Source organism: Macrosteles quadrilineatus, unplaced genomic scaffold, assembly GCF_028750875.1.
Source record: "Macrosteles quadrilineatus isolate MER2022 unplaced genomic scaffold, UCM_ALF_1.0 Scaffold_2__2_contigs__length_208266976, whole genome shotgun sequence".
Lineage (NCBI taxonomy): Eukaryota > Metazoa > Arthropoda > Insecta > Hemiptera > Cicadellidae > Macrosteles > Macrosteles quadrilineatus.
In genome coordinates, this window is record NW_026542595.1 from 175508438 (window position 1) to 175536099 (window position 27662).

At 35.8% G+C, this 27662-nt stretch overlaps 1 protein-coding gene across 3 annotated transcripts in view; it reads right to left on the bottom strand.

The window, feature by feature from the left end:
- LOC128985917 (protein PALS1-like) overlaps positions 1–27662 on the bottom strand; it is a 171350-nt gene that overhangs the window by 63220 nt on the left and 80468 nt on the right. For all 3 annotated transcript variants that reach the window (XM_054405902.1, XM_054405903.1, XM_054405904.1), the window contains one exon: positions 10436–10782. In XM_054405902.1, coding sequence (XP_054261877.1) covers positions 10436–10782 — 347 coding nt within the window. The remainder of the gene's footprint in view (positions 1–10435; positions 10783–27662) is intronic.

Consider the following 27662-nt stretch of genomic DNA (forward strand, 5'->3'; position numbering starts at 1 on the left):
GTTGACAGATCTGTGTTTTTCTACAGCAATATTTCTTGGTACTGACTATAAAGTTGCCATGGATGAAGTTAATTTACTCAATGGTGTAAATGCAGTACAGTACTACCTTCTGACGATTTGCAAATTCATTTATTTGCCAGTACTAAATAGTTTATCCTACCATAATGAGTATGGTAACCAGAAGATACACTATAATATTCTTGTGGTGTAATTTTAAGTAAGGTAATCAATACAAAAAGAAAAGTTTGTAAAAAAGTAGTGTAACGATTCCAAAAAAATCTGGAAAAATAACATGTACAGAATCAAATTTCCATAAGTATGAATATTGTTTAGAAAATATTCTCACATTAGAGGCTAAAGAAATTCCCTTTAGTCTTATGTAGAAAATATAAATTATTTAAAATTTGTGGGTTCAAACCAATTTATAATATAAACCTTTGTTTAAAACAAACACACTCCATAAAGAAAAACCACTAGGCTTTGGAATTGTTAGGCGAATTGACATTTCAAAAAATTGTTTCATTAACAAAGTTTTTAGTAACAAAATATCGAAGAACATACGGTTTTCTCATTGAAGCCATTCTTGAAGCAGTTATCAAAGTTACATTTGCCAACAGTCGATATTTTACCCCGGGTCAGGGCTTGAAGATTGCCAGAGACCCCCGCGGCAGCAGCCTGCGCGCTCCCACAGTTAATGGCAAACCGCTGTTCTGATGCACTCAGATAACTACACCACTCAAAAACCACCCTCAGGACGTATTGGCTCTTCCAAAACAGCAAAGAGAATCTGAGGATAGAGTTATGGGAAACTTCTTTCCCAGTTAGTGTTAGAAATATATCGCAAAGTTTGAACAAAATTGGCCGAATATCACAAACTACGATCTATAATAAAGTAAAACCTTAAGAACTTTTTAATTTTGAAAGTTTTTTGGAAATGTATCTAGTATATTTAAAATTATATTTTCTTTGTCAAGAGTTAGCCTATCTTGCTCATTGAAATAAGATATGAATGGCGTAACACCTACATAAAGACGTACACTTTTCATATCTGCTCATACTAAACAATTCACACATTTTAACTAGTTAAAGCATAGTTTTTAGCGCACTTTTTACTTACAATTAATTACAATACGCAATTTTTCTATGACGAAGTGATATGATATATTAGTAAGTTATTTAGTCATTTAGTGAATCACCACAACTCTGACCAGTTCCCATGACCAGTTTTGGCTAATGGTTTATAAACAAGACTATCACATAATGCAGTGACAATCATTAGCCTAAATAAACGTTGATTTTACTTCAGCCGCAAAAGTTACATTACTAAGCTTGTAGTATGAAATATTTACTCGGTTTTATTTACTACTCGCACTATATGTCATTTTCATATTTTATTTACTGACTATTCGTTGTTATAGGCCTATGATTTTTCCATCATTTACAAAAATATAAGCATAGCAGGTCCTTTTACACGATACAGTACAAAGTACGAAGATAAAACAATTTTTGGATATTTATTAATATGTAAGGATGTATCAGACAATAGAAGTTAGGCCTATAACCTAGTGTAGAGAGCTGAACACACGCTAAAGCTAAACAAAACCGTATTCTTATTTATAAATTGATAAAATTCGCCATGAAACATTAACATCACACCATTGTTAAAGAAGTGGCGCAGTTTAAACCCGGTAGTGTGGTGATCAACTAAATTAACATACTCTATCATGACCCCTCCCCCAAGAAACAACTGCCAAGTTGAACTTTTCCACTAGAAACTTTCAAGTTCTGTTTCATAATCGACGGTGTTTCCGAGACTGGAGTCTTACTTCCCTTGACTCCAACTGAGGAGTTTTACAATTTTATATTAGTGATGAGGTCACGTTTGTAAAAAAACACAGTGAATAGTAGGCCTATTGCAAATAGTCTATAGCCTATATATTTTTTTAAAAATATTGGCTTTTCTTTTCCGAGTCGGTTCGGCTCTTCTACCTGGCCGATTTTCATAATTTCGGTTTTAAATTATGTACGCACAGATTTGCCACCAAGCATCGGCATTCGTTTAACTACTGTAGTATTACTCGACTAAAAACATAAATTTGATTTTTCCGAATTCTTACATCAATTAAAGATGTTTTTCACTAGTTATAATTACAATATCCCATTATGTTTTGGTCTAAAACCACAGCCACCTCTAATACATTAAGTATTAGAGGTGGCTGTGCTAAAACCCTTCAGTGATATACCAGCTTTCGTTTGAGTTATTAATTATTAAGATCGGACGTAGCCTACCTAAAGTTCGCTCCTAAATCACGAACAACCCAAATTCAGGGGTGCCCACAAGGGGGGGCTGTGACGCAGACTGCGTCATTGAAATTCTTGGGGGGGGGCTCAAAAATTCAAATGGGGGGGGGGGGTGGCTAAAGCTAATTGCAACAGTGTTCAACGTGACGACAATCCAAAATATATTACGAAGTCGCCATATAGAAAGTGGATTAATTAATGACAATAGCTATATTATTGAATTCAATTAGTTAAAATAGGATTTTAGGATAGTTTAGGATTCGTGTAGAAAGTTATTATTCAAGATTAGCAAGACGTGAGATCTAAGAGGGAGCGCACGGGATGGCTCAACTGATGTGATAGATAAAAGATAACGCATGGTACAGACACGTCCCTCAGTCGTCCAGCTACACCGCGACTTAGCCCAGAACGCTTTGTTGACATAAAGCTAGTTCAAATACAATCAAGTAGCATAGGCTATAATACTTTGCACTATTGTGTAGATACTCGATTACCTGAGTTAATAGGGAGGGGGAGTAATGAAAAATACGGTTAATCCAATATAGGCTAGTATAAAAACAGAATGATGACAAACCCATTAAAACGCTGTAAACAGCCATTAACGTTACGATTTGCATTCTTATAAACGAAATTCAATATTGCACAATCATTATTATTGTGCAATAACATTATTATTTTAAAATTTTTCAAATCATTTATCTTGGTTCAGTTGTACAAACGGCAACGTTTAAAATTATAGCTAACTCAAACTCAACTAATATCTAGCCAAACACTGCATTGCTATAAATAACGTAAATATTAAAGGAACCTTTAAAAAGTGTTATAAGGTACTGCTCATGATGGACATATAGGCTACCAAGGTGCTGTATCACAGCATAAGAATTGATAGATAAGTAGGTCTGATAAAAAAGTGTAAAATTATATTTCGAGATAACTAAAACACTCTTAAACAAGAATGTAACGAGAACAATCTTGTTATTCTTTTTCTTTGTTCTTCTGTTCTTTAATAGGTTTCTCTTCAATTCATACACAAATTAAACAAGTCGCCATATTTAGGCCTACTAACTCATTGGCCAATCACAGCCTTACTAAAGTTACCATGGTTACTGATCACTCAATCACAGTTTACTAAGCATTATATTGTCATCATTCCACAGCTGGTGTACAGTATCTGAAATCTGTTGTGACCATCGAACTATATAACACGTTGTAACATAGCGCACAGCAGACAGAAGTGTAAAACGGAGCAGACGATTGTTGGCGCAAGCGTTGTTTCCATTTCATTTTCATCAAAGGAGCTGTGATGTTTCTAAAGGGAGGGAGAGGGGATCGTTATATCAAGAGGAAGACGCTGACAATTCGTTAAGCAGAGGTTACGAACGCTATATGGATATTCTGGCAATAAAAAAATCTTTAAATTGAGGTGACTTATAAAACTCTAATTTTATTTATATAGAAAGATAAGTTTTCCAGTCCTGTACAACACTGATTCACGGTCTTTTCCTGGTAATCAAAATACAAGTACAACTTGATACACACGAATCTCCGGTTCCCGACCTGGATGATGGCTAGTTATTTAATTTAATTTACAGTTACATATTAGTACCCAACCCGTGACAAATCAAACCCGTTATGTAAGCCAAAGCCACACGGTTATTAATCTCACTTGGTTTTGGTTTTGCTTACAAACGTGATCGGAAATGGTTAGGGCCTACACAGTATTCGTAAACAACATTGATGTAAACATATCAGTGACAGCTAGAAAAAGGAATCTTTATCAAAACAGCTGTTCGTAATTTCATATATGACGTCTTCTCTTAACAGATTATTAGTATTTCATAAATGACGTATGTAGTAAACATGGAGAAAATAAACTAGAAAAATCACACAAAACTGGGTTTTTGAACGTCCGTTATTTTATTTAAAAAATGATGAGGCCATATTTTAATGGCTATAAGGACACTCTCGCCAATCCTGTGGATACAATTAAACCATTATAATCATAATCGGTACTCTAGTTTTCTTTGTAGGCTGCGTAAAATGCCTTCTGGGCCGTGACAGACGGACACAATTTGAGATAAGACATGTTTCAACTTCTTCAATGTATAAAACGTAAAAATAACCCAAAATATGTATAATTCTGAGCAATGTACAGACAAAACTATAACTTTATTTATATAGATTGGTTTGAATTTTAAATATCTAATAAAATTTATAAAACTTCTTTTATAGTTTTACAAATAGTGCTGGGCGGGGAAATAATGTTTCTCATTTGTTGTGTACATCATTTATGGTGGGGGGGGCTGTTTCTCAATTGGGGGGGGGTGCGTCATGAGTCTAGGGGGGGATGGGCACCCCTGCCAAATTGTTCCAAAAATTGAATTATTTATCATCGATTGATAGGTAAATTATATTGTTTGAAACCTCAACAGTAATCGTTGATTTCGACGGGTTTCACCTAGTTTATTGGAAATAGTTTATTGCTATTTTATCAACTGAATTACCAAATATGAGATTTGCTAATCTTATTTGAGTCCGATTTTTACACATTGTTTGGTGATGAAATCACTGAATGACGAACGTAACAGTTTGTGCATTTGCAGTATGACATATTACCTTTGTTTGATAATAAAGTGTCTATTTGCAAAGGTAAATAAAGCAAGCCAGTGCGACCTTGATAACGACCGTCGCCAATCAATTAGATAACGTTTTTGCTGTGGCAACATCTTGACTATAGCGTCATCTGTGTCGTATTACTCATATTGGAAATACTGACAAACACGTAGTAATTAGTAATGCCTTCTCTTACTTTTAAGGATAATTAATTACGGTTGATTATCATTTTGTATATTCTACACATCCTTTTATGAACATTGATAAATACAAGTTATTACGTTTATAACCATGTCACATGACATTGACGGCATTGACGGATTTTTTTACAGTTTTATAAGAAATTTATATAAACACATACTCTACCATGTAATCTTTTAAAATCTTTTTTGGAGTACCGAAAAAATAGTAGGGCCAAAATGCAATATCTAATGAATAATAATTGTTTTTATTCACATATGAAATAGTTCAACGCAGATTCAATTTAAACTAAAGTCTATTATCTATTACAATTCGCTGTTTTTATTGTTTGTTTGGCACTCATCAGCCAAAAAACGTTCAAATGTTGTATTGTCATCAAACCTAATTACTTTGAAAGTTTTTAGACCTGTGATATATTGATACTAAATTAAACGTTTACTGGCCATTTGGATTTTTATTAGCGACAATAACTTGACTGATTTAACATATTATAGTGTTGAGGTTCTAATCAAACTGTACGAGGCTATAAAAAATTAACGAACTCAAATGGCCTCAACTAATATATAGAACAACATTATCGATAATAGGATACTAATGGTTTCCGTAGCCTAGATGTATTTAGCATTGCATCTTTTTTTCTAAATGATATCCATCGAGTAGTTCATTCTCAAATTGTTGGAATTTACGTAACATTTAAATGCAGATGCAGAGATTGTTCGAGGTGTTAAGTTTATACGAAAACGGCTTAGTTTCATATTAGGCCTACTTATCACAAATCTCAAAATATACAGCAAGGATAAAGTTTTTTTCTAACGTCGTTAAAACTATCTAAAAGTTATATTCTCCTAATATTACAATAGGAGATCCGCTCGAAACACAAAAGGTGGCATACCTTGTCCCAGGTGCCCTTGTCCTTGTCCTATGGTTAGAAGCAGAAGTTCTCAGAAACCTACAGAAACGTTCTGCCTATGCCTTGAGCCTGTCGTTTTTCAAACTCGATTATTCCTGACATTTCCTCGTGAATACCAGAAAGTTTTGTGCAGTTAAATTGACTTAGCCTATATTTAATTTATCGTCCATTATTTGTCTGCATTGTTATAACGTGTTTACTTTCAGAGTTTATATTTTTTTTAATGGCTTAAATCTGCTAAATTTTAGTTACATGCTAACTCATTTATGCGACGCGACATATATTTATGTAAAAAAGTAACTCACTTTAACTGTTGGCCGAATCGTTAGATAAACAAATAAATACGTATCTTAAATCCCCTATATTTACCAAAAACTAATGTTTTCACAAAAACCAAACACCTACTAGTTTTCAAAACTACAGCAAATTTTGCCAAATAACCAACAACTCGGCGATAGATAAGTTATTTCATTGGTTCCGCCCACTTTATCAGCTGTTCTTTGTTTACCAGCAACATCTGGCAAACCTAACCTCGCATATTTGCAACAGTCGAGCGGTAAAAACATATGATTTGCTATTAGGCTTGAATACAATCATAGCTTGGAACAAAGATTTTGGAATATAAGTTTATCTATATTTTAATGGGTTTCCACTAAATGATAGAATGAATGGACATAGTCAAACTATATCGTAAGGTTCGGTTTTGTCAGGAGATGTACTGTAAATAGTGATCAATAAAGTACGTCAACAAAGTAATATGATAGTAACCAATTAATTAAGTGTTTCTAAAAGTGCATGTCCATAGTTTTGAAATGTAGGCAAATGCAAAGATGGTTTCATTGTGTAAGTTTTCGTCCTAATCGTATTGATATTCCTAAGTATAAAATGTTAACTATACAACTAATGCATATTGATCACAATTAATCAACCCAAACTACCTTTGGGCAACTCCAAACAAGAATATTGCGATGCTCACGCACGATAACACGGTAAACAAACCACTAAATCACAAGAAAACTGCGCAGAATCCATCCAAAATCACAGGAAACTAGCACAAAAACAACACAGTAGCACAAACGCGCTGAAAACACGGCGAATTCGTTAATCCAAAAGTCTTGTAAAGGAAAACATCCGGTAGAATACAATCGCGCCGGTCGACTCGCTCGACGAACGAACATAACATACCTCTCCCCCCACCACGACAACAATAAGGCTTCCCCCTCCCCGCCACGACGCTACCTGCAGCTAGGCATGCAGAGGTACGGTAATTTGTCGTCTGGTACCATAATTTAGCTGCGCGTGATCACGGAATTGGGTAATGTATGGGGGAAATTAATGAAAGTGAAATTTCGAGTTTGATTGTTGACCAAATAAGCTGAGCGTTGAACGAGAAGTGAGGTTGAGTAAGAATGATGTGGTTGTATGTAGCAAATGCATGGTTTGTATATTTGTTTTAATTAGTGAATTATACTAACTTAGTGATTGATGTAAAAACGCAGTTATCCTTGATCGCTGAACTTAAAGGGTGGATCTGGATTACTGGATTATAGAAAAGCTTATCTTGGACTTAACAATACTAAAGCCACTTCAAATCTACTTATCCTGAATTCAATTTACGATTTCAAAAACGTATAGGCTAACACAAAGTACACTAAAACTATTAAATGATACTGATACAACTGAACTAAAAATTTACAATAGATTATAAAGCACGATTAATATGGAAGTAGTCTTCTATAATATTGCATTCTTCTGAAAATTGTCCAACCCATGTTTTTCACATGGGGTTATCCACCCGGTGTATGAGGAATAACATCACGTCTGGCGACAAAAACTCTCCACAATGTGCTTTGTTCGGTCCTGATCTCCTGTCGTCCTGTGGACTGTGGAGAGTCGAAAATTACTCATATGATAGATTTCATATTTATTCAGCGTTTACTCGAGTGTAGGGTTTTCTAGTAGAATTTCGAACTCGTTCGTCTATTGTTGAGTCAAGTACAATCAATTTACTGTTGATCTAAATGACCATTCATCATCACAGTTTTGAGTTTTCTCAAAGACGGATCGCAAAGAAGAAGTGTGGATACCAAGAGTTTGTTTGCTATAAACTTGCCTGAATCCCTTTCTTACCATGTCAATGAGATGGACACGTTTTTAAGGTAGGTATATTCGTAGAATTTCAAAGTGAGAATTTGATCACTTACAGAGAATTTGATCACATGCAGATAAATTCAATCACAACCGTTCATACTGACCACTCGTTGACTTTCAAGTATTTCATTTCAAACGTCAAATCCATTCATTATGAAATAAATAAATTTATTTTTTATCTTTAAAGTAATTCAATCTGACTACCCACAACCAAAGAATATGACATAGTTGGAAAAATTTGGTATATTGTCATTGTGTCACAGAAAACATACACTAGTAGGTACTACTGTTTAGTAGTATGTTTTACTTTGCTTGTGTGTAGTAAAATAATGTCGTACATTCAGCCAAACTCCCCAAAACGGACTACCAACACCGTAGACCCAAATCAGGCGTCAGGTGGTAGAAGGCCCTACTACACCTGTCTAGGAGGAAGGTGCTTGACAATACAGAGGGTACAAAGCTATTCAAGAATGCAGGTGGGGTCCTCGCCCCCCCCACCTTACCTGTGGCTCCCAACCCCTTGGCATGGCTACCAACCCCCGCTTCGCTCACTTCCTCATACCAACTGTCAGGGGCTAAAATAACTCGTTTCAAATAGAGGTAAACACCGTAAATTAAAGGCGTCTTCATGTTCGATTGCCTTGTGATCTGCTGTGGTTGATTTCCCAAACACAGAGAGGGGAGAGAAAGACAGAGATAGAGAGGGTAGTTGGGCAGTAAATAAAATTTGTTTGTTTTTTTCCATAGTTCGTTTTTATATTTGTACCATAGTAAAATACTTATGTATGCTAAAAGGCTACATTGCAAATATTTGACAAGAATGATCATTGAGCACACGATTGTCAAATGTAAAATTAATTTCAAAAGATTCATGATGTTTATCTCTCTTTGTTAATGAAGTCTTGAATTGGCTACAGCATGTATGGTCCGAACTGAATTACTTTGTAGGCCTATGCAAAAACTATTTGTTCACAAAAAAAAGCTCGTTGAAACAAATAAAAACTTATTCACTTATTTTTAACCCTAATGTGTATAGGCCTTTCCCAAAAGTTTAAATTCTCCCTCAAATTCACCTCTAAAATCAGCATTGAGTTGGCCGAAGAAAATGTAATCGTAATAAGTACCATGTACTTAAAAGCTAGCATTCGTGGGAACAAAGCTTGTTAAAACCCCAACTTTTCGAGGTTTTGGAAAAATATCTTTTTCAACCCTGTACTTCCAACCACGATTACTAGGTATTTTCTAGTAATCGTGCTTCCAACCAAAGGAGGAGGTTCTTTTTTCGTTTGTGGCAATGTTTATTTAAGTTTACCGTCGAAACGCTCTAGATTTCACCTGGGTTGTCAATAAATAAATTTGTCACATAAACAAAGATGCTTGTGAATAACTTATTCACTTTGTTTGAAATGTGTCTTTTTGAATTACGTTTAGTTTCAAAACGTCGAATATTTCCCCCGATTTTCTCTTGTCCTAGGAGGTTGTGTGATTTGTAGGTTCCTTATATTTCTAGCACACAGAGCATGCAAAAATGAACGCAACAGGTTTTTGTAAAGCTGTTTTCCACTAAAATCTCTTCAGAATGTCAATATTTCCCGAGATTAGTCTCTGTTTGGAGCCTCAAATTGACCATAGCACATGTGGCTTGACGTGTAGCGAATGGTCGGGAGACTTGGCAACATCGCACATACCTGGACCAGTGTCCTTCCAGCCGTATACAAATCATCCTTGAACCTTCTGTCTTCCAATCAAAAGACAAGTCGACCCTTATGACTGCAAAAAGGAAAAAGGTGTGCACGTTTTATATTGCACTGTTTACGTTTATTGTCGAGTTAGATGTAGAGCATACCAAAGATTAAAGGTGTCGACTAGAAGACATATACTCTTTAATCGAATCACCCTTGAACACAATCTGTCTTCGAATCAAAATTTGTTTAAAGGCAATCATCGATCCTTATGGCTGCTGAAGTATGCAGTGATTTTGCGCCGTAAATTAGCCTGCTGTTTATGTTAAACTATCGTGTTGGATACCACAAAAAAAATTGCAGAGTCAGTTTTTCTCTAAGTCTTATTTGACAAAAGTATCAACTTCAACAGATTATCACGATTTAAAAATGTTTGTGACATATTCATATGAATGAGTAGAGTATTGAATTATTTTTAATTTTTTGGTAGATAATAGCCACCATATCAGTGCTTCGCTAGCACAAAGGAACACTTAAAGATAATCAAGTTACTATACAGTATAACAACTCTACTCACCTAGCAGCGCTGTCGTCAGTGACGGAGAGACCTCGGTGGTTTTCGACGATAGCGGTGGTTTTTACTTTTGTGTCTGTAGGCGTAACATCCTGGCCGATGAGCACCTCTGTACGACCCGGTGGGGCGGGTGCCTGGGCTGGCGTCGGGGCAGAAGCCGGGGGTAGCTCCTGGGTCAGTTCTAGGTCCTGGGTGGGAGGAGCCCCGGGACTGCTGGCTGTAGATGGTTTGGCGGTGGTTGTGGAAGTGGTGGTCTGGCTCGGCGGATAGGCTGTCACGTAGATCGGCGTCTTCTCTATAAAACCGTTCGCTTGCTCTGACTCTGACTTGGAAGTGGCTTCTTTGTTCAGCTGAAACAACAGAGAGATTGTTATTGTTTTATCTTTGGAAAATTCGAGCAATGGGAATGGTCGTGCATTAATTGTGCCAAAGAGTTCCTTAATTATACCTCAAAATGTTCCTTAGTTGCGCCAAGCCCAAGCCAGGCAGGGCTGAGATGCCGACAGAAGTAGGTAATGTCTTTGTTTACGTGTCATCCTAACCTAACCTAACTTATCCTAACCTAACCTAACATAACATAACCTATCCTAACCTAACCTTTCCTAACCTAACCTAACCTGACCTAACCATACAGTCAAAGAGGGCCGTCACTTGGCTTGGTTAAGGAACGTATCGGGTGGCTCCCTGGAGTAGGTAGCGCAATTCAGGAATACCCGACCACCTGACTCAGGGCGCAATTAATGCCCACCCTTGGGAATGAGGTTGCAGTTAAGAATTTCCCAACATGAAAGCTTAAAAATGCTTAATGGTTTAGTATGCGATTATCCTTACTCACTACTATTAAATTTCTTTTTAGACAACACTTTTGAAATGCGCGCTTCAAACTGAATTATATGAATGCTGGTACAGATATTTGCGATTAATACATAATTGTATCTTATGAGAACACATTAAATAATTGTCACGCAATAACGAATCTGAGTCACGATGAATAACTTGAGCCAAAGTTGGGTCTTGAGTCTTGACACAATGCAGAGTCCAAGTTATAACCCGGGGCTGACTCTAGGGACTGGAATTGTGGCAGACCTTCCCTCCAAACACCCGAGACTTGCATCAAATATGACGCTATTCTGTCCAACACGACCCTTCTCCAGATTCTTTACATGTTGAACGAAGAAAAGTTTTTTCTTGATCGGTCAGATGATAATATGTGGATATTGAATGTCGCTGCATTAATCTAATGTCGGGTGTTACGAACTAAGTGTGATTTGAACAAATTAAAACATTACTAGATGTTAAAATACCTTATAATCCGTCAATGTGATCATGTCACCGATGAAAGGCGAACGGTTTCAACCCATGAAAGGGGTTATCTTCAGGCGAAGAATGAACACATAATTACTGCGAAGCGGTCGTCGAAAAGTCAATACTAAACGAAGAACAGTTACACCTAAACACATTTTTGACTAAAAACATGTGTGGCCACAAATCGAATCAAATTGACGGATTATAAGGTATTTTAACCCCTAGTAATAATTTATATTGTGACCAGGAGGCAAAAAACAACAAAAATGAAACTAAAACAACCTATAAAACTCCTTGGATGAAATGTAATTAAATTCTATCCACAACTGTGCGCCAGATTTTATTTTCTTTGACGAATAGAATATAACTTCTTCCTCTTCGAAATTTCCAAAAAAAATACCTCTTTTCTTCTCTGAAAATTCCTTGTGAGTTAATGAAATTTGTTATAGTTCAAATTTCCAATCCATCGAAAACCAACTACCAACGCACCAATTGTACCCGTAAAAGAAATCAGGAAATGGTTTTGTTCCGAATAAAAGAAACGAATGGAATCTGAACCATCAGTAGAGACAGTGTATAGAAAGTACAGTATGGCCTACAACTCACATAATGCTGTGACAATACGTCACCTTCACCATCATCAGATCATTACAGGCTAATGGTATATGAGGAGAGATACATGGGAATGGCGGTTTGAAAAGACGCCGAGGATGAAACTGAAGATAATTTGGTATAAAAATATAAACTATTTACAGTATAAGCAAATGCGGTATGTATAAAATCATAATGAATTTCTAACATACAAATGTGTACAGATTATGTCATTATGGTTTGAATGCGTAAGTAAGGTCAGGGGAATTCATACTACTTGTTCAAATCCCTGACGAAAAATTAGATACTGACTAACGACTGACAGTTTTGACAGACCGTTTAACGTTTTGCTACATTATAATGGCACACTTTTCATTGTAACCCTGACTTTAAATTACAATATACGCGTGTAAAATCATTAGTCCACAACAAATACAATCGGAGTCATCAGTTTTATTGTATTACAATGACACAACTTGAAATGCGTATAATTATAATTGGGAGGTTGGTAATGTACTGAAGACAACGAATATCTCCAACGCAGCAGTTTTATTGGTTGCAAATACACGCATTGTATAAATCCATCTGACCTGAGTCAGGTAGTCGGGTATCCCTGAATTGCGCCAACTACTCCAGGGAGCCACCCGATACGTTCATGAACTGCGCCAAGTGGCGGCCCTCTTAAGCTGAATACTTAAGTAAGTTAAGTTAGGCTAGGTTAGGTTAGGTTAAGTTAGGTTAGGTTAGGATAGGTTATTATAAGGAATGACACGTAAACAAGGTCATTCCTTCTGCGGGCAACTCAACCCTACCTGGCTTGGGCTTGGCGCAACGAACCAAGGAACATTTTTTGGGACCCTTTGCTGGCTTGGCGCAATTAAGGAACTCTTTGGTGCAATTAATGCACGGCCAATAAAACTATATTCTGAATTCCCATTTTTAACAGATTAGAAAATACTATGATGGATCAAGGTAGTTTGGTTTACTACAGTTAAGTTGCATTTTCTCTTGTTTGTTTCACCTCTATACAAATCCCCCAGAGAGGCAGGGTTGGCACAATTTCAGACATCTTGATAGCCTCATCTCCTTGTTGGCTAGACTCCTACTCTAGTGCATCTTCAAAATCTTTGTGTTGGTGGCATGTTACACTTTGAAACAAAACTACAACACTTGTCTATTCTTGTGTTTGTCGATTTCACGGGTTTCTTCTAGAATTAAAAAAATAAACACTAAACACTAGACAAAATTTTAAATATTAACAAATGATCGTGCCTATTAGTATTAGCATGTTTTATGATGGCTATATTATGATTTAAACGTTGTATAACTTTAAAGTTACATTTTGGGAGAACAGTTTAGATGTGAAGTTTGAGTTTTGAAACTTTACACACCAAACACAGTTTGTTAAGTTGGTAACACCGTCGAAAGTAAGAAATTTCGGGCTTAGGAATTTTACTAAAAAATTAAGTTGGACTAAAGTTTATCAGTGATGTGAAGTATTAAGCTCTCAAAACAAATAAGGAAATACGTAAAATATATATTTACCTAAAAACATTCGTAAATACATGGAAAGAGCTGTTCAGCCTAAAACCATGGTTAGTCTATGCTAAAACTATGCTGCGGTTGTAGTATTCCGACTAGACGGCTTAAACAATGAATTTTCATGTAAAATGTAAAACAATTGATTGATCACGATTGACAGCCAATAAACCCTTAATATATTTTGTTGAAAATGCAGTAGTTCAGTTTGACATTAGATATACAAAAATCTAAAGAGGCTTTGAGTTACGTTTCTATTAGTAGGCTACTTAGCCCTTGCAATTTATACTCTATTCTCCGTATGGAGAATAGTGTATAGTAGGACGATTGGCTATAGAACTTCTGTTAAACAAGGGCTGTCATAAAACATGTATCTAAATACATTTCAAGTTCTTTCCACTAAGAAAATATATTTAAAAAACTCCTCGGGTTTCTGAAAAAGAACTGACACATTTTAACTGCAAATACTGATACCAAATAAGATACTATTTTTAATGTTTTATATATGTATTAAAAGCTGAAGTTCTCAAGTTTTATTAAAAACTTAGTATAACTCGATATTAGCAGTTTACGTGTGCGAGAAACGCTGGATACCCGTTTCGACGATCGGTGGATTGGCAGGGAAAGTGTTACATAATAGTATAGCCTATAATAACTTTATATATAGTAGCCTACCTATGTTATTAAAGGACTCTATGATACATAAGGCTGTGGTGTCGGGTGTACTATTTTTGTAACTCAATGTAAGAAGAACTTATGATGATGTAATAAATGTACTTCAATGCTTAAGCATGGTGTATTAATATTATCCAAGTTAATCTTGTTTAATTATAAATATTACTTAAGTAATATTGAACATGGTGTAGGTGTGGCGTAGGTGTTATTTTTTCATCTACATAACATCGATGTTAAAGACTTTGTTATAGAAATGTAAATGAATTGGAAACTAACCTAACATGGATTTCAAGCCGCCGCGTGGGTTAGTAATTGACGATAATGTTGCTAACAATTGGACATTATTTAAACAAAAGTTCAAAAACTTTCTGCTCGCCTCAGGGAATGAAAGCAAGGAAGACAAGGTGAAAATAGCTATGCTGCTAAATTGCATAGGTGATGAAGGGATAGAAATCTACAACACATTTAAACCCGAAGAAGCTGATACACTGCAGAAGGTAAATGAACAGTTTGATAATTATTTCATGCCCAAGAAGAATGTTGTATATAACAGGTATAAATTTTTTACAAGAATTCAGCAAGAAAATGAATCAATTGAACATTATGTAACTGCTCTGAAGAGTCTAGCAAAGCCGTGTGAGTTTAAAGAAGACGAGGAGAGTCTAATTCGTGATCGTGTAGTGATTGGTATAGTGGATAAACAGCTTCAAGAAGTACTTCTTCGAGAAAGTGACCTAACCTTGACTAAAGCTTTAAATCAGTGTCGAGCCGCTGAACTAAGTAGACAGCAAGCGCAAATAATGCAAGGTAAGGTAGGCCTAAGTTCATATAATAGCATAGGCTTACATGCCATTAATAATACAAGACCTAAGTCGTACAATAATGGAAGAAGTTTTAGTTCTCAGAATAAAGCTAGTAATACTAGGCCTAATCAAAAACAAAGCTACCAGTCTTCTACAGTACGTGAAGATAAAAAGACAGCTCAAACGTACAAGTGTTATAAGTGTGGAACTGAACATTCAAAGGCTAACTGTCCAGCGTACGGAAGAACGTGTAAAAAATGTGGACTTAAGAATCATTATGCCATTGGTTGTCAAAGAAGTGCCAATAAAAGTAAGCCAAATCATAATAAAACTGTTCATGAAGCTAAGCTAGGGTTAGAGGACATGGGAGATATTTTTATAAGTGCCCTATTCCAAGAAGACACAAGTTCACAGTCCAGTCCGCAGCATGCAGCCCAAGGAGGAGTCCAGTTCAAAGATGTGTCCAGAGAGGTCGTCGAGAAGATCAACAGCATGGAGAACAATAAAGTGAAAGTGTCATCGTGGATGCAACAAGTTAAAATTAATAATCAAAGTGTTAGTTTTAAACTAGATAGTGGTGCTGAGTGCAATGTGTTACCTGAACATGTAATGGATCAGTTGCAGCTATCCAAGGTCAGTTTAGAACCTAATTATAGCAAAATCCTAAGCTATGATAATCAGGAGTTAAAATGTTTAGGAAATGTAATTCTTGATTCGGAGGTCAATGGAGTCAAATACAAAATTAAATATGTAGTGGTCAAAACTAAAAGTGTTCCAATACTAGGGTTAAATGCTTGCATAAAGTTAAATTTACTTCAAAGAATTAATAATTTAGAGTTAGATTCAGAGAGTTTAGCGTCTAAAATGAAGTTTGTAGACAAGCATAAAGAAGTTTTTACTGGTATAGGTAAATTTCCTAAGAAATTACATCTCGAGCTCAAAGATGGTGCTAAACCTGTTGTAAATTCAGTCCGAAGAATTCCTGAATCAGTCAAGCCTAAGCTTAAAGAGGCCCTTGATAGGCTAACAGAATATAATGTAATTGAACCAGTTGATTATCCAACTGATTGGGTAAATAATATTGTAATAGTAGAAAAACCAGACAAGTCCTTACGAATATGTTTGGATCCAATTCAGCTTAATGAATGTGTAAAGTTAGATCCGTATCCAATTCCATCGTCAGATGAGTTAGAACTATTGTTACGAGGAAAGTCTTATTTTACAGTACTTGACATGAAAGATGGTTTTCATCAAATAGAATTAGATAATGAAAGTAGCTTGCTAACTACATTCATAACTCCTTTTGGAAAGTTTAAGTACAATAAACTACCATTCGGGTTACGAGTAAGTCCAGAAATTTTTCAAAGATATAATGTTCAAATGTTTGGTGACATTCCTAATGTAGGAATCTATTTTGATGATTTTATAATTGCTACGGAAACAGAAACAGAACATAACACAGTCTTAAATCATGTAATGGAAAGAGCGTTAAAAAAACAATGTTAAGTTCAATGCTAAAAAGTTACAGTTTAAAGTAAGTAGTGTTAAGTATCTAGGCATGATATTTTCAAAAGAAGGTGTAACTCCAGAACCAGAACGTGTAAAAAGCATTATTGCATTAGAAGAGCCTAAAAGTAAAAAAGAGCTACAAAGTGTTTTAGGGGCAACTAACTATCTATCTAAGTTTGTTCATAACATGAGTCAGTTAACTGAACCTTTAAGACAACTTTTAAAGAAAAATGTTGATTTTGTTTGGACAAAAGATCATACAAAAGCATTTGAGATACTTAAGTCTAAGATTGCTGAAGCGACATCGCTTAAAATATTTGATCCTAAAATAGATTGTGAAATTTTTGTTGATTCATCCAATTATGGGTATGGAGCATGTCTTTTACAGCAAGGCTGTCCGATAGCGTTTGCGTCTAAAGCACTAACCGATACAGAGTTAAGGTATCCAATAATAGATAAAGAAATGGCAGCTATGTGTTTTGCGTTGTCTAAGTATCATAAATTCATTTATGGTCAAAAGGTTACTGTGTATACTGACCATAAGCCTCTAGTTTCGATTGTTTCCAAGAACATGCATAAAGTTTCCAATAGGTTACAGAAGTTTAAACTAGAACTACTCAAGTATAACATTGAAGTAAAATACTTACCTGGTAAATCTAATGTACTAGCAGACTTATTGTCAAGGAAAGTTGATAAGAACATGAATGATAAGAATGATAGTTATTTAAACAGTGAACTTGAAAAATCTGTAATGGTACATAGTCTAAGTAATCAGTTAAGTATGTCTGAGAGTAAAAAGCTACAGTTTAAAACTGCTACTGAAAATGATGAAGTTTTGAACAAGGTTATCAAATACGTTAATGAAGGGTGGCCTGGTTATAAAGTATTGGATAATGCATTGAAACCCTATCATAAGATTAAGGATGAAATTTCCCATGAAAATGGTTTGCTATTTTTTGGTAACAAGATCATTGTTCCTTCTGTATTGCGACAAAGTATGCTAAACCTAATTCATGAATCACATCTTGGTGTAGTTAAATGCAAAGCTAGAGCAAGACAAATTTTGTTTTGGCCTAACATAAACAGGGACATTGAAAACCTAGTTTTAAGTTGTCAAATATGTGAAAAATATAGGTTTGCAAATGGCAAAGAACCATTGTTAAATCATGAAAAAGCTACTAGGCCTTGGCAGTTTGTATATAGTGACATACTAGAGTATGGTGGAAAAAATTATTTGGTTGTAAATGATGCTTATTCTAACTGGGTAGAATTAAGAGAGCTATTTGACAAATCAGCTAACAGTGTCATAAGAGTTCTAAAACATATTTTTTCGCAGTTTGGCGTACCAGATCGTTTTGTTTCAGATAATGTTCCTTTTAGTTCTCACATGTTTAAATCGTTTGCAAATGAATATAATTTTGAAAGTGTGACCAGTAGTCCTTTTTATCCAAGAAGTAATGGTAGATCTGAGAAAGCAGTGGCGATATGCAAAAATCTGTTGAGAAGGGCAAAGGACAGTGGTAAAGATATCGAATTGTTGCTATTGGATTATAGAAACACTCCCCTTAACAATGTTAATGTTAGTCCAGCACAGTTATTTTTAAATAGAGTATTGAAGTCAAAAATGCCTATAAATACAAAGGCATTAAATCCAAAAATAGTTCATGTCAACAGAGATAGGTTAGATGAAAAATCTAAGTTGTATTACGATAGGACATCAAAGTCACTATGTCATTTTGATAAAGGTGATAATGTTTTGATTCAAAAAGGTAAAGAGTGGATAAGTGGTAAAGTCATTGAAAAGTTAAACTTTCCCCCCAGAAGTTATGTTGTTCAGGATAGATATGGTCAAGTGTATCGTAGAAATAGAATTATGTTAAGAAAGTGTTATTCTAAGGTTATTCAGTCTGATTATTCTGATCTAATCGCACAAACTAATTTTGGGTTAGAAAATATTGAAAGGCCTAATCAGAATGAGTTTGAGAATAATGTTAACGGTTATGTCCTATTCCGCCCGAGTTTTATTTCGCCCGTAACCTAATTAGTCCTAGTTCGCCCACGGTCCCAGATTAACCCTTATAATCATCAGCTCTACCTGCGTCAGGAGTCCTATTCCATCCACGGAGGACCCCAACCACCCCCACTATCGTATCGTACAACACTATCTTATCGTATTCCTTGCGTAAACTACTACAGTATATTACATTGTATACGAAAAGTAAAAAAAATACGTCTAAAAACACTTAAAACATATATTTGTGCTCTTATACTGTTACCAGACGATAAATATAGGTACACAAAAGATGGCAAATGGTGATCGAGTTAGATTCGACACTCCAATCATCATCAAACCCAATAGGCGAATTATTTACATTATATAATAAAGAAAACTCAAAGGTGTGTAGTTGGGTATTTAACACTAGAAGCAGCTAACTAGTGGCCTTTGTTTGGCCATGTCTTGGATTGCAGTGTTATCATATGTTTCTGTTTGAAGTTAAGCGCAATATTTTAAATAATTAAATTGCTTATTTGCACATTTTGGATAGGGAGACAAATATACAGTAACTCACAGTACATGGACAGTAAATTTTATAAATATTTTACAGATATCTTTGTGTTTAAACTTTACATTAATACTATAAAGGAAATTCGCTTGATTTGTCAAACAAATATTTTAAGCTTAAGTAACCGTGTATTCGATGGTGGATAACCGGGTGATGGGTAGGGGAGGGCTTTTACATAGTTGGGGGTGGGTGGGGTCCTCCGTGGATGGAATAGGACTCCTGATGCAGGTAGAGCTGATGATTATAAGGGTTAATCTGGGACCGTGGGCGAACTAGGACTAATTAGGTTACGGGCGAAATAAAACTCGGGCGGAATAGGACTACACGATGTTAACATACCAGTACCAGTACCTAATGTTTTACCTAATAGGCCAGTAACAAACCAAACCACTAGATTCGGTCGAACCATCAGAAAGCCTAACCATTTGAAGGAATATGTTTAAGTCTGTCTGTTCATTTGTTTAATCAACATTTGTCTTTATGGATTTAAATCATTTTGATTAAAAAAGGAGGATGTTACATAATAGTATAGCCTATAATAACTTTATATATAGTAGCCTACCTATGTTATTAAAGGACTCTATGATACATAAGGCTGTGGTGTCGGGTGTACTATTTTTGTAACTCAATGTAAGAAGAACTTATGATGATGTAATAAATGTACTTCAATGCTTAAGCATGGTGTATTAATATTATCCAAGTTAATCTTGTTTAATTATAAATATTACTTAAGTAATATTGAACAGAAAGACTCATCCAATGGCCTTCATGAGTCCAGGTAAGACTTCTATGGACTTTTTCCTTTGGGGGCAGTAAAGAATGTCTACTCGGTACAGATTCGGGATCTTAATCACCTCCGACAGAGAATAGTCGCGAAGACCAATACCTGGGAAGAGGTGAAATTTCGATTAGATTTATGCCGGGAAACTAATGGTGCTCATATCGAGTTTCTAATAAAACTTGAGAATTTAATATTTAAACACACATATATAACGTATAGTCTCTTATTTGGTATCAGTATTTGCCTTTAAATTGCTTCAGTTCTTTTTCAGGCACCCGGTATATATATTTTTAGAATACATCCAGAGGTTAATGACAAACGATAGGATGTTTTGAACAGCGAAAGTTAATAGACATTAGTAAATGGACCATCAACAGCAGGAAATATTAGAGTTGTCGGGGACAGATCACATATATCACAACCGCAAATAGCCACTCTGACCTACCTCATTGGCGAGCTCGTTTTGAACTATTGCAAACAGTAATGTTACTCAATTTACTCTACATTAAATATTAAATTGCTGGGTGGTCAAAAATAAAGCAGACAAGGTTATAGCATTAATTTTCAATTCATACAAACAAGTAGTGTACCATTTGCTTATATAAGTTACGCGTCAATATCTTTGTTTATTCTGTAGTTCAATTTATGGACATAAGAAATTTTATATAGTAAGATTTGTATGTAGATTATACTAGGTGATACCCGTGGGCACCGCCCTACCACTTAATTTAGATTTAAATTTACTCACTTTAATTTTAATGCGTTCAATTTTTAAAATTTTTCGAACATATTAAAACCATATAGTTTCACTTAAGTGTAAAAAAATACATTGTTAAAGTTAAGTTAAGCTGAACTAAACAAAACAGAATTCAGTACCGGTAATACAAACAAATAATCACACCTGATTTTAATGAGGTAGTAAATTGAAAGAATAACATACAAATTCTGTAGTACATCTGAGGTATTTTTGACATTAAGTATATGGAAAGTTCCCTTTGGATAGAATGGGTTGTAAAGGGCGATTTATGAAATAATGGATATTTTTGCGCAAGGTTTCTCGTCATGACGAACATTTTCAGTATATGATCTATAATGGGGGTGTGTAGTTTTCTCGAAAAGTCATTGGTACTTTGGGATTTATATATGGGTAGTGACAATTAAGTCTTAGGACGACTTTACAACTTTAAAACTAATTGAGATATCTCAACCAAATTTGCCATATCATTACTGGTAATAATTAGTAAGCTACTTTTTTGTGTATATGGTCATCGAATATCACAACGATCACATAAGACCAATGTGATCGATGGAAGATCGTTGGTCTTATGTGATCGTTGGAATAACACCTATGGGGGACGGCCCATATGGAGTAAGTTGAAAATCTTAAAGGTAAGCATAGGTTGATATGTACATCAAATTAAAGGTCTTGTTGAACTAAAAACAATGCCGCAAACTGGACCTCAAATGGACAAGCGAGTAAAAAAATTACAGCGGTTCAAAGATTCTTTGAATTTATTTGCAAACGCTACCTCTTTAGGGCACAGACAATGTAATACAGTACTGTAATATTGTACGGTTTCCGTAGTCTGTGCTTAGGGGCCAGGTAGAAGATAGAAGAAAATCGTAAATCTAGGCAAATGTCGACATGCACATCAAACTAAAGGCCTTTAATTAGTTGAATACAGTGCAGCAAATTTGAGCTCAAAAGAACAACTGGGCAAACAAAATGATGCCGTTTAATTCAAAATGGCAGATTCAAGAAATCTTTGAAGGGCTGTCATTTTTGACTCGTTTGTCCCATTGAGGTCCAGTTAGCGGCATTTGTAGCTAGCTGGACCCACATCTGGGCATTTTGAAACTCCAAGCCCAAGGGCAAGTGTCACCTCTGACCCGAAGGTCAGTTTTTTGTTTTTGACCCCCCCCCCTCAGCCCATATACCTCGGCGCCTCCTTGACGGGGCTTTTGTTCTCGCAGGAAACGGAAATCGAGATAAAAACAATCCCAAAACTTAAATTTCATTGACGACATCTGGGGCGGAAACTTGTAAGGAGAATTGAGGCATTTGTTGTCGACACCGATGTGGGTTTTGATGGAGTTTGTAGTTTTCCTCAGTTCATCACACGTGCAGCGTGACTAAGGAAACAATAGGAAGATCAGAGGCGGTTGACCTTTCTATAGATAACTTCTTACCTTACCTGAAGACGCGGATTCGCTTTGTATAGACAATGTAGAGAGCTCAGATCTTATATGTTTAACGTTTCATATCCATCATTCAACATTAAAATCAAAGAAAGGTTATTATAGATATGTAGTCCAAAAAACGCAGATTACTAAATAAAACATCAGAAGGGGTTAGCGCGTTTCATCGGGTCTGTCGGTCTGTGTTTGTTTTACAAAGAAACCCGATTTTAGGCTCGCTGATCATCTTTGACGATTAAATTGTAATATCTAAGAACAATGGAAATTTGGTTTTATTTTGTTAAGCATCGACAAATCTTACAGGTCAATTTAGGTACCTAAACATTATCTCCATTATACAATAGTCCTATGTCAGACTTTTCATATATCCGTAATTCGTGGGATATTGTAGTAGTTTTATTTTATTTTTTTTATCGAGTGTGCATAAAATTAATATGCAACAAAGGAAATTTGCCTGTAGAAATAAAGAGATTTCATTTAATTTAATTTCATATCATATCACATCACATCATTTTATTTCAAAGAGTATGGCGAGTGGCGACAACAAATTGCTACACTGAATTTTATACCTCACTATACAACTGCAGACAAATACACTAACCTACTTATGCTACATTGCTATGTGTTGTACAATCCTACTGGAGCTGAGGCTGGTCAAAGGGGGGTGAGGAGGGGGGGGGGTGCTATAGCAATACCTGGTAATGCACAGTCATTGCGTACCAGTATTAGTCATTACTCATTGTTGCGGAATTCAACGGGCTTTCTATATTACCGGTACATCAAATTTATGAACAAAAACAAGGAGTCTAACCTATGTTCTTTTACCAATCGAAGAGTAAATATATTACATTTAGTTCAGCTTCATTTTTATGAATCGAAAACTTCAATGTTCTCAACGGTTTCATTCAATTGTGTCAATGAACCAAATTTATCTCTGCACCTAAATCTGACACCTGTTAGTTTTCTTTGCCTACATCAACGCTATACAGAATTCTATGGGGAAGTAACGATGGATAACAAATTTTATAATTATTATTTCAAGATTTTAAGAGAGATGCCAATGTGCGTATTTAATCGGAATATGAATCAAGGCTCGGTGTAGATAGAAGGTATAATTTTGTAGGTATAATTTTTTTGTCAGCTATAATTTTGTCTATGCTAAAATTTTCAATTAACCTGTATTTGTATTCCCAACCCTGGATTTAGTTTACTAGGTGAAACTCGTCTAACGACTTCATTTAACAAGTTCAATGCTTTTACAAAAAATATATATATAGGTTTTATTTCTTTTATAAGAATCATCGTCGCCCACTGTTTTTTGACACAGACACATGGTCAGTTATAGGGAGAGGGTCATAATTAACTCTCTGTCACAAACCCTACCCTAGGGTCAGGTTTCTTAACTAAATCACTTATGAAGGACGTTTCGCATACTGTAGCAAACATTGCATCAAATCAATATTGATCCTTGGACTACATCATTCTCCCTTTTCACCTAAATACCGCCAGTAAGATGGGATGTGGAAATGTGTGTTCCGTCCACAAATTCAAAAAGTTTTCCTCTTCCTTGGTTAGTCCATAGGCAAAAAGAATTAGTCCATCTCGATTCGAACACAGAAAGTAATTCTAACACAACATTGCTTTCATCTCAACTCTACGACCTCAAGCCTTCGGAAATGCACATCAATTTAACAAATGACAAAGTAAATTTGGAGTCTGCCTAAGTAATGTATCTGCTTGTTAGCCAACTGAAAAACATATTTCTTATACAATCCAATCAAAAAAATATCACCAAACTTAATCCGAACTCAGTTCAAACATTGACAATGAACAGTTTGGCCGCTTATGTCAGTTCTGAAGACTACAATGTCCATTGTACTGCTTAATCTCCATCTCCCTGGATAAATCCCCATGTTAATCTCCATGACTCCAGGGTCACGGTCACACGGCACACCCATCTCCACGGGGATCATGAAAGGAGCTTTGTGAACAAACTGACAGTCATTGCTAACTGGAGTGTCACAATAGGTCGTGCATTAATTGCGCCAACGAGTTCCTTAATTGCGCCAAGCCCTCAAAGGGTCCCAAAAAATGTTCCTTAGTTGCGCCTAGCCCAAACCAGGTAGGGGTGAGTTGCCCGCAGAAGGAATAACCTTGTTTACGTGTCATCCTAACCTAACCTAACTTAACCTTATCTAACTTAACCTAATCTAACTTAATCTTACTTAACATCACCTAACCTAGCTTATAAACAATTATATAGTCAAAGAGGGTCGCCACTTGCGACCCCGTTAATGAACTTATCGGGTGGCTCTTTGGAGTAGTTGGCGCAATTCAGGAATACCAGACTACCTGACTCAGGTCAGTTGGCGCAATTATGAACGCCCTCACAATCGATGTAACAGAGAAATCATAGCAGCTAGAAAGGGAAGGGTGTGTAAATGAATCCGTGAATTCTTTGACATTATTTACACGATTGTTCGTAAGTTTTCGAATATAAGATGCGGATATGAAAGTGGCAACCTTTGCTGCACACTAACTTGAGGATATTTTCTTAGTAGGTTGAAAAGAGTTTACTGACTTAACATAAAGACTTTAATCCTTGCTATTCAGTACTCTGCAAACACGGACAACCAATATTTTTAGGACAATATTTACGAAGCAGGTCAAGAGTTGAGCACGGACTACCTCTCGACTAATTTAGCAGGTTCGGTTAGGTGCTTGGCAGCTCAGATTTGCAGCTCTGTTTTTTGCATGCACACCCTCCCAAAAAATAACTGCCGATGCCTGAAATTAGAAATGTTGTCCAATTGATGTTAAACCCGCGTAGAAGGCAATTGATTTATTAAATTAATGTTTTAGTAGACAAAAACTACCTTTGCCTAATATGTCATAATATATGACCAATTTGAAACTGGATTGTGTTAAAATTAATGACAATATATTTTCCTAGTGATAAACAAAACCAACACTAACGAAGTGTAGCAAATTAATGAAACATTATTTAACTACACACACAGGTTTGTGGGTTTGTGTACAACTTTTATAAAAATCTGCCACTGAATATAAAAATATATTCTCGCACAACAATATTATACATATATTACACAAACAGCAATTTTCAACCCTCACAGTTCTGAATTACTTCCCTCAAACATTTATGTTATCATGCATTTTAAAACTAATACATGTAACTGCTGTATTGTACTGAATACTGTATAAGGAAATGTCAATTTAAAAATTAAAACGTGTATGCATGTTGTGGAATCCAATAACTGTGCTGATGCAGCAAAAAATAAAAAAAAATCTTACAAAAGCACAGTTATTTATTTAGGCTACATTTTTATATATTGACATTTATGAAAGCGCCTGGCTAAAGTAGCCAGTGATGCTCGCACGTGCATGTGCTGCGGAAACTTCAGTTATTTGCAGGCGCTGTATGTTCTGCATTGTTGCGTTCTGTTACCTATTACAGTTTATGAAATAATATAGATATATTATGAAAATTGTGGTGTTTAGAGCTACTATTTTGAAAATTAAATACATAATTCAAAACTAAGTACCATTTTAAAATACATTACATTTTATTTAAATACAATCTTCTATATTATTAATACGCTACATGAAACTTTATGAACAATAAGGCTTTTTTGTTTTAAGATTTAACCCCACATAATATATACCAAAATATTCGTCTAGATGTGTAGATTTGCAACGATGCTATGCAACGATATATCGTTGTTTTTTTAATCTCTAAGGGATATAGAGAGGAATTAACCCCCTGTAAAACCCCGTTTCCATTGTCGAATCATGCTGGTTCGTGATCTTATTTAAGTTTATTCCGCCTTACACCTTTAAACAAAAAATTAAGGTTGCCCAGTATAACCCAGTACCGGCCCAGTATAACCCAGTACCGGCCCAGTATAACCCAGTACTGGCCAAGTATAACCCAGTACTGGCCTTGTATAACCCGGTACTGGCTCAGTATAACCCAGTACCGGCCCAGTATAACCCAGTACTGGCCCAGTATAACCCAGTACTGGCCCAGTATAACCCAGTACTGGCCCAGAATAGCCCAGTACTGGCCCAGTATAACCCGGTACTGGCCCAGTATAACCCGGTACTGGCTCAGTATAACCCAGTACTGGCCTTGTATAACCCGGTACTGGCTCAGTATAACCCAGTACCGGCCCAGTATAACCCAGTACTGGCCCAGTATAACCCAGTACTGGCCCAGTATAACCCAGTACTGGCCCAGAATAGCCCAGTACTGGCCCAGTATAACCCGGTACTGGCCCAGTATAACCCGGTACTGGCTCAGTATAACCCAGTACCGGCCCAGTATAACCAAGTACTGGCCCAGAATAGCCCAGTACCGGCCCAGTATAACCCAGTACTGGCCCAGAATAGCCCAGTACTGGCCCAGTATAACCCAGTACTGGCCCAGAATAGCCCAGTACTGGCCCAGGATAACCCAGTACTGGCCTAGTATAACCCGGTACTGGCCCAGTTACAGTTCGGATTGGGTGAATCATTTAGCTAAGTGGTTGTTAGTGTATCCTATGAGCATGCAGGTCACCAATGGCTGTTTTGGTACCTTTTGTTAAAATAACCTTCCTCTCTATAACCCTTAGAGGAAAAAAAAAACAAAACTATATATCGTTGCATAGCCCTGAAAGAGTTAAGAAGAACATATTTGTTTAAATTTTGATCAGCTGGATAATTTAATTTCTGTTTATATTTTAGTTGCAAATTTAAGGAAACGTGTGGTACAAACATTTAGGCCTACTCACTTGGTTGAAAGTATATATTTTAATACTTTTTTAAATTGGGTTTGGCGTAAATATTACAATGGAAAAAAGCGAGAAAGTTTGGACAATTTGATATACTAAAAAGAAAACTGAATTAACACTGTGCTGCATTTCTTGAGCAATCATTGAAAGAGCCGATTAGCAAACTATGGAAAAATAGGAAAGTCATTGAAAACCACCAAGTAGAAGAAATGGGAATATACTTTTTAGAATTTATAATCGTTTTTATGGACAACCTAATGCGGCTATGAGTGGGAAACATTTGTAGAAAACAATAATAAACCAGATCTGCTTTTGAAAAATGATAATATTTATAAGAAATGTTGATTATATCGAACTTTTATGTACACCGTGAGTATTTACATAATCTTTGAGTCAACTCTTTTAAAGCCATCGGAAATTATGACTACTATTCGTTACTAACGCCTGTAATGCTTCACAATCGCTCGAATT